Genomic DNA, 18,632 nt, shown 5'->3' on the forward strand with positions numbered 1-18,632 from the left:
TTGGACTTTCAAAAGGCTTTTGACAAGGTCCCACACAAGAGATTAGTGTGCAAAATTAAAGCATATGGTATTAGGGGTAATGTACTGACATGGATAGAGAACTGGTTGGCAGACAGGAAGCAGAGAGTAGGAATAAACAGGTCTTTTTCAGAATGGCAGGCAGTAACAAGTGGAGTATCGCAAGGTTCATTGCTGGGACCCCAGCTATTTACAGTATACATTAATGATTTAGACAATTGAATGTAATAGCTCCAAGTTTGCAGATGATACTAAGCTGGGTGGCAGTGTGAGCTGTGAGGAGGATGCTAAGAGGCTGCAGGGTGACTTGGATAGGTTAGGTGAGTGGGCAAATACATGACAGATGCGGTATAATGTGGATAAATGTGAGGTTATCCACTATGGTGGTAAAAACAGAAGGGCTGATTATTATCTGAATGGTGACAGATTGGTAAAGGGAGAGGTGCAACAAGACCTGGGTGTCATGGTACATCAGTCATTGAAGGTTGGCATACAGGTGCAGCAGGCGGTGAAGAAGGTAAATGGCATTTTGGCCTTCATAGCGAGAGGATTCGAGTATAGGAGCAGGGAGGTCTTACTGCAGTTGTACAGGGCCTTGGTAAGGCCACACCTTGAATATTGTATACAGTTTTGGTCTAATCTGAGGAAGGACATTCTTGCTAATGAGCGAGTGCAGCAAAGGTTCACCAAATTGATTCCGGGATGACAGGACTGACATATGAAGAAAGACTGGATCAACTCGGCTTGTATTCAATGGAATTTAGTAGAATGAGAGGGGATCTCATAGAAACATATAAAATTCTGACGGGATTGGACAGGTTAGATGCAGGAAGAACGCTCCTGATATTGGGGAAGTCCAGAACCAGGGTCACAGTCTAAGGATAAGGGGTAAGCCATTTAGGACCAAGATGAGGAGAAACTTCTGTACTCAAGAGTTGTGGGCATGTGGAATTCTCTACCACAGAGGGCCAGTTCGTTAGATATATTCAAAAGGAAGTTATATGTGGCCCTCACGGCTGAAGGGATCAAGGGGTATGGCGAGAAAGCAGGAATGGGGTACTGAAATGTATGATCAGCCATGATCATACTGAATGATGGTGCAGGCTCGAAGGGCCGAATGGCCTGCTCCTGCAACTATTTTCTATGTTTCTAGGCGCAGAAAAGGATTCGTGTAAATTGCGCTGGGGGGGGGGGGGGGGGGGGGGGCGGTGCGGAGTTGATAACTATTTGTCCTAACTCCCGCTTCTGCGCCTAGTCACTCAGTTTTGTTAAAGGCAATATAGATTCAACCTTCAAGAGTTCAAATTTAAATTGTTACAGTTAAATCCATTATATTTTTAAAAGTGAGTGGTTTCAAGACTCCAAAGGTACTCCACCAATAAGTAGCACTGTAAATGTAACATTACATGACAGATTGTTACGTGACAGCCCAAACACAGCCCTGAATAAAACTCAGAAATTCCCTTTAAACTGAGAAATAGTGGTTTCTACGGATCAGTTAATTGGAGCAGATACTGCTATCAATCAACATTTGTGCTCAGATTTCTTTTAACCTATCGGATTACCTGAGAATGCCGTTATGGCAGTCACGCACTGGAGCATGTTTATAAAAGGGAACACTTTAAATGAAAAATGTAAATGAACAGAGTGAACCAGAAAAGAATACAGAGTTCCTATGAAACTGCGTTGTAGATAAATAATGGAACAATGCACAAAAAAATAGCTACCAGAAGTCTCTAAGCTTGGAAGCAGTAAAGATAGTGCAGAAACAACAGCAAAGCAAAATGACTGGCTAAAGCAAGCCACAAACCACCCCACCTCCCCGCCCCCCCCACTCCACCCCACATGACTAATCATTTACAGCAACCCCAGTAAACTCTATTCACAAAATAACATGTCCCCCTCCAATGCTGCTGACTGCAAATTGCAACCAACCTCTACCCTATCACTGAACACGAACGGCAGCCATCAACCCTGATGCCTCTCCCCACTACCCCATAATGAAGGCAAGAGCGGCAAACCAGGAAGTGAAAAACTTCCACGGAAGACAGGATCTAGAGGAGCGCAATAAAAAATTAGCCAGCAAGGACATTTGTTGCACAAGCATTGCTACCGACTCTAAAATAACAGTACGCTAACCATACAAGTGAAGTGTGCAGGAGGCAGCAACATAACCACATAAACCATCTGTGATGAGCAAGAACTTACCCCTCCATCTCCCCGATAAACAAGAACCACCCCTCATCCACCCCCAGCTAAGCAGTAACCACTCAAAATGCATATACCTCTCCCCCACCCAAGCAAAATCACAAACACCCAGCCCGATCAAGTAAAAATCCAGCCTCTTCACCTATGCGCATCTTCCACTCCCACCCCAATCCCATTGAGCATCACTTCGTTGATTGGACCCAATCGCCCCAACTCCCTTCCCACTCTTACTTTCCTTCCCTCTTCTCAATTGACCTCATGCCCTCCACCCATCTGTCTTCCTCCCCTCCTTAGTCCAATTCAATAACTGTCCACTACTAACCCTGCTTTACCTAATTATACATTTGGTCCGGACTACCTATATGCAAATTCTATGAGACATGTACAGGTAGAACCTCCCTTATCCAGAACTCCCTCGTCCAGAACCATTCCCGGCCATCTGGTGGCGCATGCGCAGAACTCCGACATGAACAAATTGAAGTCCTTCCTCGCTGCTGACTCCTGCAATCGCTGACCTGACCCCGCAATCCACCCTCCCCACCCCCCCATGATCTCTCTGATGCATTCCCAGCCCCAAACCAGCCAGCCCCGATATCCCCTTGCTCAGTATCTCTACCATCGAATTTAACGTGATCACCCCTCGTCCGGAAAAATCCCTTATCCAGTCCTGAGGGTTCCAGATAAGGGAGGTTCAACCTGTATGTGAAAACTAGCCAACATGTCACATAGAACTTATAAAACATTATAAAGAATTTTGATGCTAAGGCTCCCGGGGACAAAACAGGTTTGTGTGATGCCAAGTTCACTACAAACGGCTGTCATTTGTATGTACACAGGCTGCTAAAGTTAAGGCCAACTATCAAGATGCCAAAATATGGGATTGTAAATCTTAACATTTTACTGGCAGCTAGAAAAGGTGCAAGGAAACAGAATTAACTGGCTTATCACAATGGAAACCCTATAAAATGCAAAACATCTATATGCACTTTATTAAAACAAGCTCTCCAAGTTACTCAATTATAAAGTTTCCACTCCGCCTTTCAAAACAGTGCACTTTTACTCACATTATATAAGAAATGAAATGCAACAGAATTTAAAAATACTTACCAAAATCTACTCTTGTTAATATGCACTGCATTGGATGATCAGTTGTGTGCCTTGTAGTAGTGGCCCCACTTTCATAACAAGATGCACAGAGGTCGTAGTCGTAACAAATTAAGCACTTATATCTGCGACCTCGAAAATTTCCTTTTAAACATGCATCACAGCTGACACCTAGAAACAAGGAGGAACCAGAGGAAACATTAATGCTTAGTATGTTTTCCTAAGAGGTCTTCTAATCAGTTTGAACAGAAAATGTATAGGAGTGGGTTTAGACACAAGTGACTAGCATCACGTAGCTCACAAAACCCACTTAAAGACAAATGCCCAAAAAGATTACTTTTGCTCTGCAATAGCTCAGATTTACTCCAGCCATTTTAATTTTTAAGGAACATCTGAGAGAATATGAAAGTCTTCACATATAGCTTTAAAAAAAAAACATTTATTATTCAAATTAGGATATTAGTAGAGAAAACTGTATTGAGGGCAATACATAATGCTATGTTGCGTATTCTCAATTGGATTTATTGATTTTCAACTTGTAGTAAAACTCACTCAATAACTATAAACTTAATACCAACACTCAAAACTTTGAGAATGTTGGTTTGCACATTTTATATCTAATTCCTTCAATGGTAAACTGCCATAGTGTACAAAGTGTCAGTGCAAGGCCAACAGAGTGTTGCAGTCTTAATTCTTCAGTATATATAAATAACTATCTGCAGAAGAGAAAATTGATAAACATGTGACTTTTTAAAATCTTGCTAATGGCATGAGCTGCAAGCGGAAAAAATTGCAATTAGCAATTTCTCTGGTCATAAAAGACTAAGTTCTATCTTCATAAAGTTGGGCAGTACAAATACAGGGCCTTCGAGACACATAAATGGTTCCAATATTGCAAGTTATTAAATAACATTGCCAAAATGTCACAATCTTATCTTTTGCACAGCTGTTACAAGTTTAGGGTCTTGGCTTAGATATTCTCAGGTACGGGGTCACTCCTGTTACTGGTCTGAGCCTTTTACGTTTAGTGTATATCTGTACTGTCCAATATCTAACAATATACGATTGCGTAACCCAGGGGTCTAATAACAGTATCCCCTTGTGATCGCAACTGGATATTCAGGTCGCTTGCACATATATCTTCAATCTCTTTGAAGGCAGACTGAGAAAAATAATTTGGTTAAGTGGAGGGAGGTAGAAATAGTTAAGCTGCTTTGTTTCACAGTGAGTAAACATAGAGCAGCAGTCATAACCACATTTGCCAGCAGTAAAGCTTGTCTAAATATAATACTTCAAAATAACGAATACACTACGCTTTCCCACATCAACAGGTCATTTTATGTGACTTCAATAAAATATCTCCGTTCAACCCTCTTGCATGTTAAAACCTTGGATCCTGGACAAAGCTCGTTTTAGAAGCTTTCTGTTTAAAGCCTGACCGACTTTGCAATCTTTGCTGGACCTGATCAAAGTCCACTCCCTGTGTGTGTGTGTGTGTGTGTGTGTGTGTGTGTGTGTGTGTGTCTCTGACTTATTTATCACTCTGTGTTCACGATCTGAAGTCACCAGAAAATGTCCCAACACATTGGGTCGGAGGGATTTATCAATTGCCAAGACAGGCAGATAATGTAGGGCTGATATGATAGACACTATACAGTAATAATAGGTGGCTACCAAAAAAGTTATCCCATAGATGATTTTTAAAAATGCTACCATTCCAGACACAATTCAGCACTCGATTGCACAATTAGCAAAAAAATGAAATTTCCCTACCCTGAAAGTAGAGTGGGATAGATAGTAGACTGTGTTACAAGTCAAATGAGAATGAGCAGATGGCGAAGGCAGACACTCAACAGCAAGAATGAAAACTGGTTGCCGAACTGCTTGAGCAGCAGCTGGCATCACTGCAGTGCAACCACGTGGTTGAGACCTTCATGGATAGCACATTTCAGAAGGTGGTCACCCGGGAGCTTAGAGTTTGCAGGCAGAGAGGAAATGGGTGACTGCCAGACAGTCAAGTCGGACCAGGCCAGTAGTGCACAAGTCCCCGGAGTGCATTTTGTTCTGAATACTGATGAGGGCGATGGTTCCTCTGGGGAGTACAGTTACAGCCTAGGCCATGGCACCATGGGTGGCTCAGCTGTACAAGGGGTGAGGAGGTAGATAAGGAAAGCAATAGTGATAAGGGATTTAATAGTTAGAGAAACAAACAGGCATTTCTTCAGCCTCAGACGTGACTCCAGGATGGTATGTGGCCTTCCTGGTGCCAGGATCAAGAACATCACTGAGTGACTAGGAAATTGAGCGGGGCGGGTGTACAGCTATATCGGTATCAATGACAAAGGTAGAGAGAGAGAGATCATCCTGCAGGCAGATTTTAGGGAGGTAAGAAAGGGATCAATCAGCAGAACCTCAAAAGGTAGCAATCTCCAGATTACTCCCGGTGCCATATGCCAGAGAGTATAGAAATAGGAGAATGGTAGCTTCGTGGTTAAATTATGGGACTAGTAATCCAGAAGCCTGGACTAATGATCTGGAGGCCTGAGTTTATTTCCCACCAAGGTAGCTGTGGAATTTAAATTGTTAATTAAATAAATCTGGAATAAAAAAGCTAGTGTCAGTAATGGTAATCATAAAACTATGGGATTGTCATAAAAACCCATCTAATGTCCTTTAGGAAAGGAAATTTGCCGACCTTACCTGGTCTGGACTATATGTGACTCCAGACCCACAGCAATGTGGTGACTCGTAAATGCCCTCTGAAATGCAAGCCTCTCAGTTGCAACAAAACATTACAAGAAACAAATAGAATAAAACTGGACAGACTACCCGACATCGACTAAGGACATGACAACAGCACACCCAGCCCATTCGACCCTGCAAGTCCTCCTCACGAACATCTGGGGACGTGCCATAATTGTCCCACAGACTAGACAAGCAACAGCCCGACACAGAATTATATCTAGGGATGGTAGAGGAGGAGTCTGGGACATTGGCTGAAAGATATATCCTGTTCCACTGGCAGGTCAGACCCACCAGGGTTGGCGGCTCAGTAGTATACGGGAGGGAGGGAGGGAATGGCCCTGGGAGTCCTCAACATTGACTCCAGACTCCATGAAGTCTCATGGCTTCAAGTCAAGCATAGGCAAGGAAACCTCCTGTTGGCTACTACCCTCCCTCAACTGATGTATCAGTACTCCATGTTGAATACCACTTGGAAGAAGCACTGAAAGTAGCAAAGGCACAAAATGTACTCTCAGTGGGGGATTTCAATGTCCATCACCAAAAGTGACTTGGTAGTATCACTACCGACCGAGCCCTGAACAACATAGCTGCAGACTGGGCCTGCAGCAGGTGGTGAGAGAAGCAACACGAGAGAAAAACTTACTTAACCTCATCCTCACCAATCTACCTATCTACCTGGCAGATGCATCTGTCCATAACATCATTGGTAACAGTGATCATTGCACATACCCATCTTCACATTGAAGACACCTCCCATCGTGTTGTGTGGCACTACCACTGTGCTAAATGGGACAGATTAAGAACAGATCTAGCAACTCAAAACTGGGCATCCATGAGGTGCTGTGGGCCAGCAAGACCTGGATGACATTCAGGCTTGGGCTGATAAGTAGCAAGTAACATTCATGCCACACAAGTGGCAGGCAATGACCATCTCCAACAAGGGAGTGTCTAACCACCTCCCCTTGATGTTCAATGGCATTACCATCGCCGAATCCCCCACCATCAACATCCTGGGGGTCACCATTGACCAGAAACTTAACTGGACCAGCCACATAAATGCTGTGGCAAGGAGAGCAGGTCAGAGCTTGGGTATTCTGTGGCGAGTGTCTCACCTCGTGACTCCCTAAAGCCTTTCCACCATCTATAAAGTACCAGTTAGGAGTGTGATGCAATACTCTCCACTTGCCTGGATGAATGCAGCTCCAACAACACTCAAGAAGCTCAGGACAAAGCAGCCCGCTTGATTGGCACCCCATCTACCACCTAGAAGGGCAAGAGAAGCAGGGGCAAGGGAACACCATCACCTGCAAGTTCTCCTCCAAGTTACACACCATCCTGACTTGGAAATATATCGCTGTTCCTTCATTGTCGCTAGGTCAAAATCCTGGAACACCCTCCCCAATAGCGCCGTGGGAGTACCTTCACCACAAGGACTGCAGCGGTTCAAGGCAGCAACTCACCACCAGCTTCTCAAGGACAATTAGGGATGGGCAATAAATGCTGGCCTTGCCAGTGATGCCCACATCCCGGAACAATTTTTTTTTAAGCAGGTGATGTGTGGCTGGAGAGATGGTGCAGGAGGTCTTTCAATTCCTGAGGCACTGGGACCAGTTCTGGGGGAGTTGAGATCTTTACAAGCTGGATGGGTTGCACTTCAACAGAGCTGGGACCAGTATCCTCAGGGGGGAGATTTGCTCGTGCTGTTGGTGAGGGTTTAAACTAGCTTGGCAGGGAGATGGGAACCTGAGCGTAGATTCAGAAGGGAGAGAAGCAAAGCTGTAAATGGAAGGCAGAAAATTAGTAAGTGAGTTTTGAAGGCAGAGGAAACAAAAGCTGGAGAATAGACACAAGGGAGTTTGGCAGGGCTTTAATAGTACAGGTACAACGTTCGAAATCCAGAATCCTCAAGACCGAATCTGTTCCAGTTTTGGGGTTCTTCCAGATTTAAGACAAGAAAATCAATAGTCTGAAATCCAGAATCCTTGACCGAATCAGTGCCAGGTTTTGAACGGCAAGGTCCGAAATCCGGCAAGGATTCGGTCGAGGTTTCCAGACTTGGTATTCTTGTCTGAAATCTGGAATCCTTGATCAAATCTGTGCCGGACTTTGGGTTTTGCCTCAAAAATGTCCGGTTTTCGGACAAAAATGTCCGGTTTTCAGAGTTCTTGATTCGGGAAGTTGCACCTGTATATACTTCAATACAAGGAGTCGAGTGAATAAGGCATAATACACACAGAAGATGTTGGAAATACTCAGCAGGTCAGGAGCACCTGTGGAGAGAAACAGTGAATGAGGAGTGTGAAATATTAGATGAGATAAACATAGAGAGAGAGGAAGTATTAAGGGATTTAGCATCTTTGAAAGTAGGTAGGCCCGGATGAAATGTATTCCAGGCTGTTAAGAGAAGCAAGGAAGGCAATAGCGGAGGTTCTGACCATCATTTTCCAATGGTGTGGTGCCGATGGACTGCTCAGGCTATACAATTGCTTAAAAAGGGAGACAGGGATATAGACCGAGTAATTATAGGCCAGTCAGCCTAACCTCTGTGGTGAGAAAAGTATTGGAAAATATTCTGAGGGACAGCATTAATCATCATTTAGAAAGGCACAGATTAATCAAGGACAGTCAGCACGGATATGTTAGGTTGTGTCTGACTAACTTGATTGAATTTCTGGAGGAGGTAACAACGAGGGTCGATGAGGGTAGTGCGTTTGATGTAGTGTATTTGGATTTTAGCAAGGCTTTTCATAAGGCAGACTGGTCAGAAAAGTAAACGCACGTGGGATCCAAGGGAAAGTTGGATCTAAAATTGGCTCAGTGGCAGGAAGCAAAGGGTAATGGTTGATGGGTATTTTTGTGACTGGAAGGCTGTTACCAGTGGGATTCTGCAAGGCTCTGTACTAGGTCCCTTGCTTTTCGTGGCATGATTTAGACTTCACTGTAGGGGGCGTGCTTAAGAAGTTTACAGATGATACAAAATTGGCCATTTGATTCATAGTGAGGAAGAAAGCTGCAGACTGCAGGAAGATATCAATGCACTGGTCAGTTGGGCAGAAAAGTGGCAAAGGGAATTCAATCTGGAGAAGTGTGAGGTAATGCATTTGGGGAGGGTTAACAAGGCATGGGAATACACATTAAATGTTACTCTACTGAGAACTGTTACTTGAAATATCAAAATATTAAACTCCAGCCTAGTTGAAGGGTTATCAGCAGAAACAAACACCAACTAACAGAATGAACACAGTTCATTAGGATGTGAATAACAGCAGCAATAACAGCAGAATCCAAACCCTGCAGTCACTTGTGAACTCGTTGGTGTTTCAGCAGGTCGGATGACTCCAAGATAAGAGGACACTAATTGATGTCCTGTTTCTGACTGCTCTATTTTTGATCGGGGCCGAGGAGCAGAGAGAGATCGGGGCCTAGGAGCGTCGTGATCGGAGCCCAGGAGAGGAGAGGGCCCCAGGGGTAGCACGGGCCAGCCCACACTGCGATCTATGTATAGTAGGAGCATGTGTGCGCACTAGGTCTGTGCAGCAGAGTTTGGTCTCCAGTCGTCTTGGGTAATCCTTGCCACTGGATCAAGACCTCGCTCTGTCAAGCCCGTGTGGTGGCTGGTGTGCAACAGCCACCCCACGTTCAAAGAATCCATGCACAGGCATCTTCCACCCTTCAGTATATAGTTCGGGACCTAGAATGTCAGGTCCCTCACTGAAACACCCGTGAACTCATCCCTTTTTGGTGTGGAAGCGGGTCATCCTCGATACGAGGGACTGCCTAATATTATACTGAAGAGGAACAGAGGGGCCTTGGAATGCATGTCCACAAATCTCTGAAGGTAGCAAGGCAGGTAAATAAGGTGGTTAAGCATGCATGCAGAATACTTTCCTTTCTTAGTCGAGGCACAGAATACAAGAGCAGGGAGGTTATGCTTGAACTGTATGAAACATTAGTTAGGTTACAGCTAAACGACTGCATAACAGTTCTAGTCACTACGCTACAGGAAAGATGTGATTGCGCTGGAGAAGTACCCAAAGGCGATTTGAGGATGTTGCCAGGACTGGAGAATTTTAAGCTATGAGGAAAGATTGGATAGGCTGGGGTTGTTTTCTTTGGAACAGAGGAAGCTCAGGGGAGACTTAATGAGGGTGTATAAAATTATGAGGGGCCTAGATAGAGTGGATAGGAAGGACATATTTCCCTTAGCAAAGAGGTCAATAACCATGGTGAAGTAATTGGTAGAAGAATTATAGGGGAGTTGAGGAGAACTTCTTTCTTGGAGGGCGGTGGAGGTCTGAAACGCACTGCCTGAAAGGTGGTAGAGGCAGAAACCTTCACTGCATTTAAAAAGTACTTGGATATGCACTTGAAGTGCCGTAATCTACAGGGCTACGGACCAAGAGCTGGAAAGTTAATCAAGCTGGATAGCTCTTTTTAGGCCGGCACACACACGAGGGGGCAAATGGCCTCCTTCTGTGCCATAACTTACTATGATTCTATGAACACTTGCATCTCATGAAAAAAGGGCAACCTGTGCAACGTTATTCAACTTTCCTTGATATAGCAGTAAAGTAAGACTGAAAAAGAGCCATGCTTACATTGCTACAATTTGTAGCAATTTCTTCAAATACACTAGTTATCTCCTAGAAGTCGGTGCAACGCGTGTGTTTTATTGGCTTTCAAGATATCAAATTGCATAAACTATACATGATCAACAAATTGTAGTAAACTACCAGTAAAGGACATTTTGATTCTGGGCAAATGGCCTTCTAGTAATCAAAAACTGTTGAACAACTTGTACACTGTAGAAATCAGAGATCCAAGAACTAATAAGCCGCAAGCGCAAGGCATTCTTGGACTGGAAACAGTTACACAACTCAAGAGCAAGAAAGCAGCTCTGCAGTCGCCTGAAGGCCGAGATCCAACAAAAAACTCGGGACCTAAAGAACAGATGCTGGGTGGAGAAAGCGCAGGAGATTCAGCAACTAGCCGACAACCACGACATGCGCGAATTCTTTAACGCAGTCAAGACCACCTACGACCCAAGCACCGAAGGCCTTACTCCACTGCTGGACAAGAATGGAGGTGTACTCATCAAGGACAGTGAGGCAGTCAGTGCTCACTGGAAGGAGCACTTCATAGATCTCCTCAACCGAGATTCTGTCTTCAACGTGAGTGTCCTTGACTCCATTCCGCAGCATGCTACCCGTGCATCTCAGCACAACCCCAGCCCAGCATATGGTAGAAAAGGCCATCCGTCAACTGAAAAGCGACAAGACCTCAGGAGCCGATGGAATCACCGCCAAAGCACTAAAACATGGCGGAGAAACGCTTTTAGCACAAATACACAATCTCATCTGGAAGGAGGAGAGCATGCGAGAGGATCTGAGAGACGTGATAATCGTGACCATCTTCAGGAAAGGTGGCAAATCAGATTGCGGTAACTAGAGAGGAATTTCCCTGCTGTCTTTCACAGGGAAAGTCATCGCAAGAATCTTCCTCAATTGATTTCTCCCTGTGGCTGAACAGCTCCTCCCTGAGTCGCAATGCGGATTCCATCCACTAAGGGGCATAATGGACATGATCTTCACTGCGCGGCAAATCCTAGAGAAATGCAGGGAACAGCACCAACGCCCTGTACATGGTCTTTTTTGACCTTACAAAGGCCTTCGACATTGCCAACCGTGAGGGATTATGGAGCGTCCTCCTCAAATTCGGCTGCCCAAAAGTTTGTCACCATCCTTCATCTGCTTCACGACGACATGCAAGCCATGATCCTGACCAACGGATCCACCACAGGCCTAATTCACGTTCAGACCAGGGTCAAGCAAGGCTGTGTCATTGCACCAATGCTCTTCTCTATCTTCGTTGCTGCAATGCTCCATCTCACCCTCAATGAGTGGAGCTAATCTACAGAACGGGGAACTGTTCAACATCCACTGCCTCCAGACCAGATCCAAGGTAGTCCCATCCTCTGTCATTGAATTACAGTACGCAGACAGTGCTTGCGTCTGTGCACACTCGAAGGTCGAATTCCAAACCATCGTCAACACCTTCACCGAAGCGTACGAGAGCATGGGCCTTACACTAAACATCCGTAAGACAAAGGTTCTCTACCAACCTGCCTTCGCCACACAGTACTGGCCCTGATAATCAAAATCCACGACGAGGCCTTGGACAACGTGGACCATTTTCAATACCTCGGGAGACTACTGTCAATAAGGACAGACAGACATCGATGACGAAGTCCAACACCACCTTCAGTGTGTCAGTGCAGTCTTCGGTCGCCTGAGGAACAGTGTTTGAAGACCAGGACCTCAAACCCGGCACCACTGCATGGTCTACAGAGCAGTAGTGATACCCACCCTCCTATATGCTTCAGAGACATGGATCAAGTTCAGCAGGCACCTCAAAGCACTGGAGAAGTACCAACGCTGCCTCTGCAAGATCCTGCAAATCCATTGGCAGGGTAGGCGCAACGTCAGCGTTCTCAAATTGAAAACAAAGGCATACAATGTGGCCAAGTCTAGTGGGAGGCCAGTGGATTGGGAAATTTTTAAAAGCCAGCAGAGAACGACTAAAAAAAATGATTGAGAGGGAAAATAGATTATGAAAGTAAACTAACACGAAATATAAAAAGATAGTAAGAGTTTCTACAGGTACATAAAAAGGAAAAGAGTGGCTAAAGTAAATGTTGGTCCCCTGGAGGATGAGACCGGGGAATTAATAATGGAGAACAGGGAAATGGCAGAGACGTTGAAGAAATATTTTGTATCGGTCTTCACGTTAGAAATACTAAAAACATCCCAATAGTGGATAATCAAGGGGCTATAGGGAGGAAGGAACTTAATACAATCACTATCACTAATGAAGTAGTACTAGGTAAAATAATGAGACTAAAGGTGGACAAGTCCTCTGGACCTGATGGCTTACATCCTAGGGGCTGTAAGAGATAGTGGATGCATTGGTTATAATCTACCAAAATTCCCTGGATTCTGGGGCGGTCCCAGCGGATTAGAAAATCACAAATGAAACACCCCTATTTAAAAAAAGAGGCAGACAAAAAGCAGGAAATTATAGACCAGTTAGCCTAACATCTGTCATTGGGAAAATGCTGAGTCCATTATTAAGGAAGCAGGACATTTGTAAAAGCATGATTCAATCAAGCAGAGTCAGCATGGTTTTATGAAAGGGAAATCATGTTTGACAAATTTGCTGGAGTTGTTTGAGGATGTAACGATCAGGGTGGATAAGGGGGAACCGGTGGATGTGGTGTATTTAGATTTCCAGAAGGCATTCGGTAAGGTGCTACATAAGAGGTTACTGCACAAGATAAAAGCTCACGGAGTTGGAGGTAATATATTAGCATGGATAGAGAATTGGCTAACTAATAGAAAACAGAGAGTTGGGATAAATGGGTCATTTTCTGGTTGGCAGTGACTAGTGGAGTGCCGCAGGGATCGATGCTGGGCCCGCAACTATTTACAATCTATTTTATGACTTGGATGAAGGGACAGAGTGTCATGCAGCCAAGTTTGCTGATGATACAAAGATAGGTGGGAAAGAAAATTGTGAGGACACAAAAAATCTGCAAAGGAATATAGACAGGCTAAATGAGGCCAAAAATTTGGGAGTATAATGTGGGAAAATGTGAGGTTATCCACTTCTGCAGAAATAAATAGAAAAGCAAATTATAATTTAAATGGAGAAAAATTGCAAAGTGCTGCAGTACAGAGAGACTTGGGGATCCTTGTGCATGAAACACAAAACGTTAGTATGCAGGTACAGCAAGTAATCAGGAAGGCAAATGGAATGTTGGCCTTTATTGCAAGGGGGATAGAGTATATAAGCAGAGAAGTCCTGCTACAACTGTGCAAGGTATTGGTGAGGCCACACCTGGAGTACTGTGTACAGTTTTGGTCTCCGTATTTAAGGAAGGATTATACTTGCATTGGAGGCTGTTCAGAGAAGGTTCACTCAGTTGATTCCAGAGATGAGGGGGTGACATGAGGATAGGTTGAGCCTATAGACATTGTTCAGAAGAATGAGAGGTGATCTTATTGAAACTTGTAAGATAATGAGGGGGCTCAACAAGGCGAGTGCAGAGAGGATATTTCCACTCATTGGGGAAACTAAAACTAGGGGACATAGAATAAGGGGATGTCCATTTAAAACTGAGATGAGAAGAAATTTCTTCTGAGGATTGTAAATCCATGGAATTCTCTGCCCCAGAGATTGTGGAGGCTGGGTCATTGAATATATTCAAGGCGGAGATAGACAGATGTTTGAGCAATAAGGGAGTCAAAGGTTATGGGGAGCGGGCAGGGAAGTGGAGCTGAGTCCATGATCAGATCAGCCATGATGTTATTGAATGGCGGAACATTCTCGAGAGGCCAAATGGCCTACTCCTGCTCCTATTCCTTACATTCTTAACATCTCGAGTCTCTTCGCTTGGCTTCAGCTTACTCTTGGCGTAAACAGCGGAAGGAGCGCACGGCAAACCAAGCACCCCACCCACCCGTTCCTTCAACCACTATCTGCCCCACCCCCGATTGAGACTGTAGGTTCCGCATACAGCCACGAGAAGTCATTTTTAGTATGGAAGCAAGTCATCCTCGACTCCAAGGGACTTCCTAAGAAACCCGATTGTAGAAATCAAATATTTTAAAAATTCCTAGTTCCCGACAACAATTTTGCTCTGGCTCACAGAAATCTCAATAAAACAAACAACCCCTGTAATACTGTTGAACCAGTGGTTTATAAACCAGAAGCTGTCCTTCACACTTCATTATGCAGCACGCGCTAATGTTTTGAATTGTCATTTGTTGTAAATCTGCAGAATGTTCACATCTAGCTAAGAATAAGCTCGGCAACCATACGACCACTTGACCTTGATGACCTCTGGAGCTCTGAAACAGTAGACTTATCAGACGTACAAATATCGAGTGTGCAATTTGCAGTCTTCAGTAAGAAATCACTACTTAACATAATGCACTGAATCACAAGAAAGTCTTTTAAAACAGTTTAAAAAATTGTGGCCAACTGCTTGAAAAAGTATTTAAACAGTGAGAAACGTGCAGGGAGAGCGAGCTGCATTCTCATACACAGTTGAACTAATATGATTAATAATTCTATCTGATATTAATTCAGGCCTCTCACACTGGTGAGGCCTATAATATCAAACAGACAGTTTCCTTGATGTTAACAGCACTTATTGAAACAGTAATACTCCCAACAAAAGGATGCTAGAGATAATTTTGTTACTGATCTTAAAAGGATCAGATGGTGACACTCAAAAACCTAAAATATTATCTCTATTACATCAAGACAGCAGCTTTGCAATAAACTAAGGTGCTAAAATTGCACAAGTCACAATGTCATGCAAATGTCCCAGATCAAGACCTGCAACTTAATATGTACATACAAAAGGAACATGGTGTTGTATGTCACACACTGGTTTCAAGTGAGTGATCAGCAGCTAAAGTGGCAAACATGTCTTGCTTACCGTAGCTTTCCCTCAACCATCTCCATTGTTGCCACAAACAGTACTTAAGGAATGGATACCAGGCCCAAAGAAATTTAACTTAAATCGATTATTTTCTGCAATTGGATTCAGACAGACCTCATTCCCAGGAGAAACAGAAAGCAACTTCAAAAAGTTTGACAAGCATGAAAAATAATTTTTTTATGTAAACTGTAAGGGAAAAATTAGTTTAACTATTAAAATAATTGGGAGTGTCAATGCATCGGATTCCTCAAGCTGCTGAAATATCAGGCTTCAGTTCCTGAATAAGAGAACTGCAATGTCGAAAAAAGGCTCATGAATGCAGATATATTTTCAGCATGGAAATATTTTCCACAGAAAAAAAGTAGTTGAACCTATTTACATATATATCTGCCTCGTGCATCTTCCTTAATAATGGCAAAAAAAAGTTTACATATAAAATTGATTAGCTCTCCCATGGCATTGCTCAGCCTGCCCATGACCTGGGGTCTTGTTTTCCTCAGCTCCATTCCAGCCTAAAGGGATAGCAACCTGCCCACGGCTAAAATACAGCAAATTTACTGGAGGAATATATCAAGGCTCACTTAAGTTTCTCAGGTACATTTAGAATACTATTTACCTGCCACTTTAAAACGTGAGTATTTTGGTTTGTTTCACCCTCACTAAAAACTCTTCTCCTTTGTGTAATGTAAATAACTATCATTATCACCTCATCCTGCCCCTTCAACAATAGAAAGCTTCATCTCAAACAAAACTTAAATCAATCATTTGTACTCTGAAATGATGCTTAGGCAATTCAACAGTTTCTCCTGTTCCCGACACATTGGAAATGTAATACAGCACGGCAGATTGCTGTTAGTTTTATCTTTTAAAGTGATGAACTAAACACAAGAACACAATAAGCACAAAGAGGAATTCCACTTTCAAAAGAATGAGAATCAATTGAGATTATATTCTTTTAAAAATGCAAGTCATTTTTTGTAAAAACCACTACTTGCCAGAAGTACACCAATATTCCAAAAAAAATACGGCATGCTGAAATTGGCAGAAGTCATCAAAATAAACATTTCCGAGGATTAAGCACAGTGGCAAGACAGAAGCCATGAACTCAAACATCCAGCTATTGATTTTCATTTGGAGTCTGTACCAGGTATATCCCCTCTTCCTGAATTATTGAACTTTTCAGGATAATCTTCAGGGCCCTGTGTTGGATGGGTGGCCTCTCCCACTACATCTGTATGTAGAAATAGTGGAGAATGAGAACAAACAAAACTGGAGTAAAGGCCTACCTCAATGGCTAAAGGAACTCTTAATTTTCCAGACCCGACCAACAAAATTTCTTCTGTTCACAAAGATTGTGGCAAACCCCAGAAAAGTACAGTTGATTAGCAAATGTGCTTAATCCAGGAGAGTGTTTCTGATCAAGGAAAGGTACTTTTGAAATAATGGAAAAGCAACATAAATGGTCTGGCTCAAAAGTAACAAAACTGCAATGCACACTGCTGACCTGAAAGATACTCAACACTGATTTTTTAAATATTTCCCTCTTTTTAAAAAAAATTTCTCAACAGTCCCTCCACATAATGAGCCATCTCATGGCAGCTCACGAGCAGGCAACTTACTCAGCTATCTCCCTATGCCGTGCTCGAACAGTCTAGAGGAAATTGTTCAAAGGTGTCCCAGACTGCAAGCTTCATTGAGAATATTTGTGAAAATGTCTTTATGAGCCTCATCAAACACAGAACTTCCCCTTCGCATGTCCCCGTGGTCTCAACAATTCTCTCCATAAGGCCAACCTTTATAGTGATAACTGATGCTAAAATTAACCCTGTCCTTCTCAGCATTATTTCGTAATGGGCTGAAGTTAAAAAAAATAAGTGCAAGAGCAGATCTTAAATCGGAAGTGAAGTACAATTTACTGAAGTGCTCCATAATCCTAAATGTAATAAAGGGAGATGTCTGTTTAGTCACATCCTGTTCGGTTTTACCTATTCAAAAGTAGCTTGACAGCAGAGGTTTTGAGTAGACCTTCTGTGATCATTAAATTTCACCCATAATGACAGGGTCAGCAAGATACTTGAATAATATCTTGAATAACTGGTATACTGAACAAAATTGCGAGCAACATACCACATAACATATTAGGAATTCAGACAGTTTAGTGATTTCTAAATCAAGTTTTTCATATAAACAGCTTATTAGTGTATGACTGTTATAACATCAATAGAATCAAGAAGGGTTTACAGCTTGTATATGAGCACTGTTCTACATCCCTGTCTACCAGATATTTTTCTATGATGTGCTTTAAATTAGGATGCATATCGTCTGCACCATCTAATTCAATGAAAGTTAAACTAGGAACATAGGGCCCAAGTTTTCCCCCACGCTTAGAACGGCACAACTCCGTTTTAGAACAAAAACCGTGCCTAAAACTTACCTCTGTATTCTCCCCGCTGCTGGAACGTTGCGGACCCTTGGCGCAACGCAGCACAAGCTGTGAGGGGCGGAGCCAGGCCCCGGCACTGAAAACAGTGCCAGGACCTCTACACATGCAGGCTGCCGAGGGTGCATGGAAGCACGCCGCCCCTAGCCCTGGACGAATGCGGTCACTAGGGCGACGAGGATCGGACTCGGGCCTTCCTCCTCCTCCTCCTCCTCTTCTTATCTTCAGCTCCTGCTATGCCCCACCCCCCGTTCAGGCCCGCTCCAGCTCTCCACCTCCCTCCCCCCTCTCCTCCACCTCCCTCCCCCCTCTCCTCCACCTCCCTCCCCCCTCTCCTCCACCTCCCTCTCACCTCCCTCCCCCCTCTCCTCCACCTCCCTCCCCCCTCCCTTCCACCTCCCTCCCCCCTCTCCTCCACCTCTCTTCTTCCCCCTCCCTTCCACCTCCCTCCCCCCTCTCCTCCACCTCTCTTCTTCCCCCTCTCCCTCCCGCCTCTCTTCTCCCTTCCCTCCCAGCTCCCCTTCCTCCCCTCTCTGCCTGTCCTTCCCTCCCAGCTCCCCTTCCTCCCCTCCCCGCCCTCCCTCCTCCTCCTCCTCCCTCCTCCTCCCC

General features: G+C 44.0%; 1 protein-coding gene across 1 annotated transcript in view; it reads right to left on the reverse strand.

Moving 5' to 3' along the window:
• The window catches only part of kcmf1 (potassium channel modulatory factor 1), a 138,545-nt gene that overhangs the window by 108,552 nt on the left and 11,361 nt on the right, over window positions 1–18,632 (reverse strand). Inside the window, exon 2 of the mRNA XM_070880336.1 lies at window positions 3,334–3,501. Coding sequence (XP_070736437.1) covers window positions 3,334–3,501 — 168 coding nt within the window. The remainder of the gene's footprint in view (window positions 1–3,333; window positions 3,502–18,632) is intronic.

Source organism: Pristiophorus japonicus, chromosome 1 (assembly GCF_044704955.1).
Source record: "Pristiophorus japonicus isolate sPriJap1 chromosome 1, sPriJap1.hap1, whole genome shotgun sequence".
Taxonomy (NCBI): domain Eukaryota; kingdom Metazoa; phylum Chordata; class Chondrichthyes; family Pristiophoridae; genus Pristiophorus; species Pristiophorus japonicus.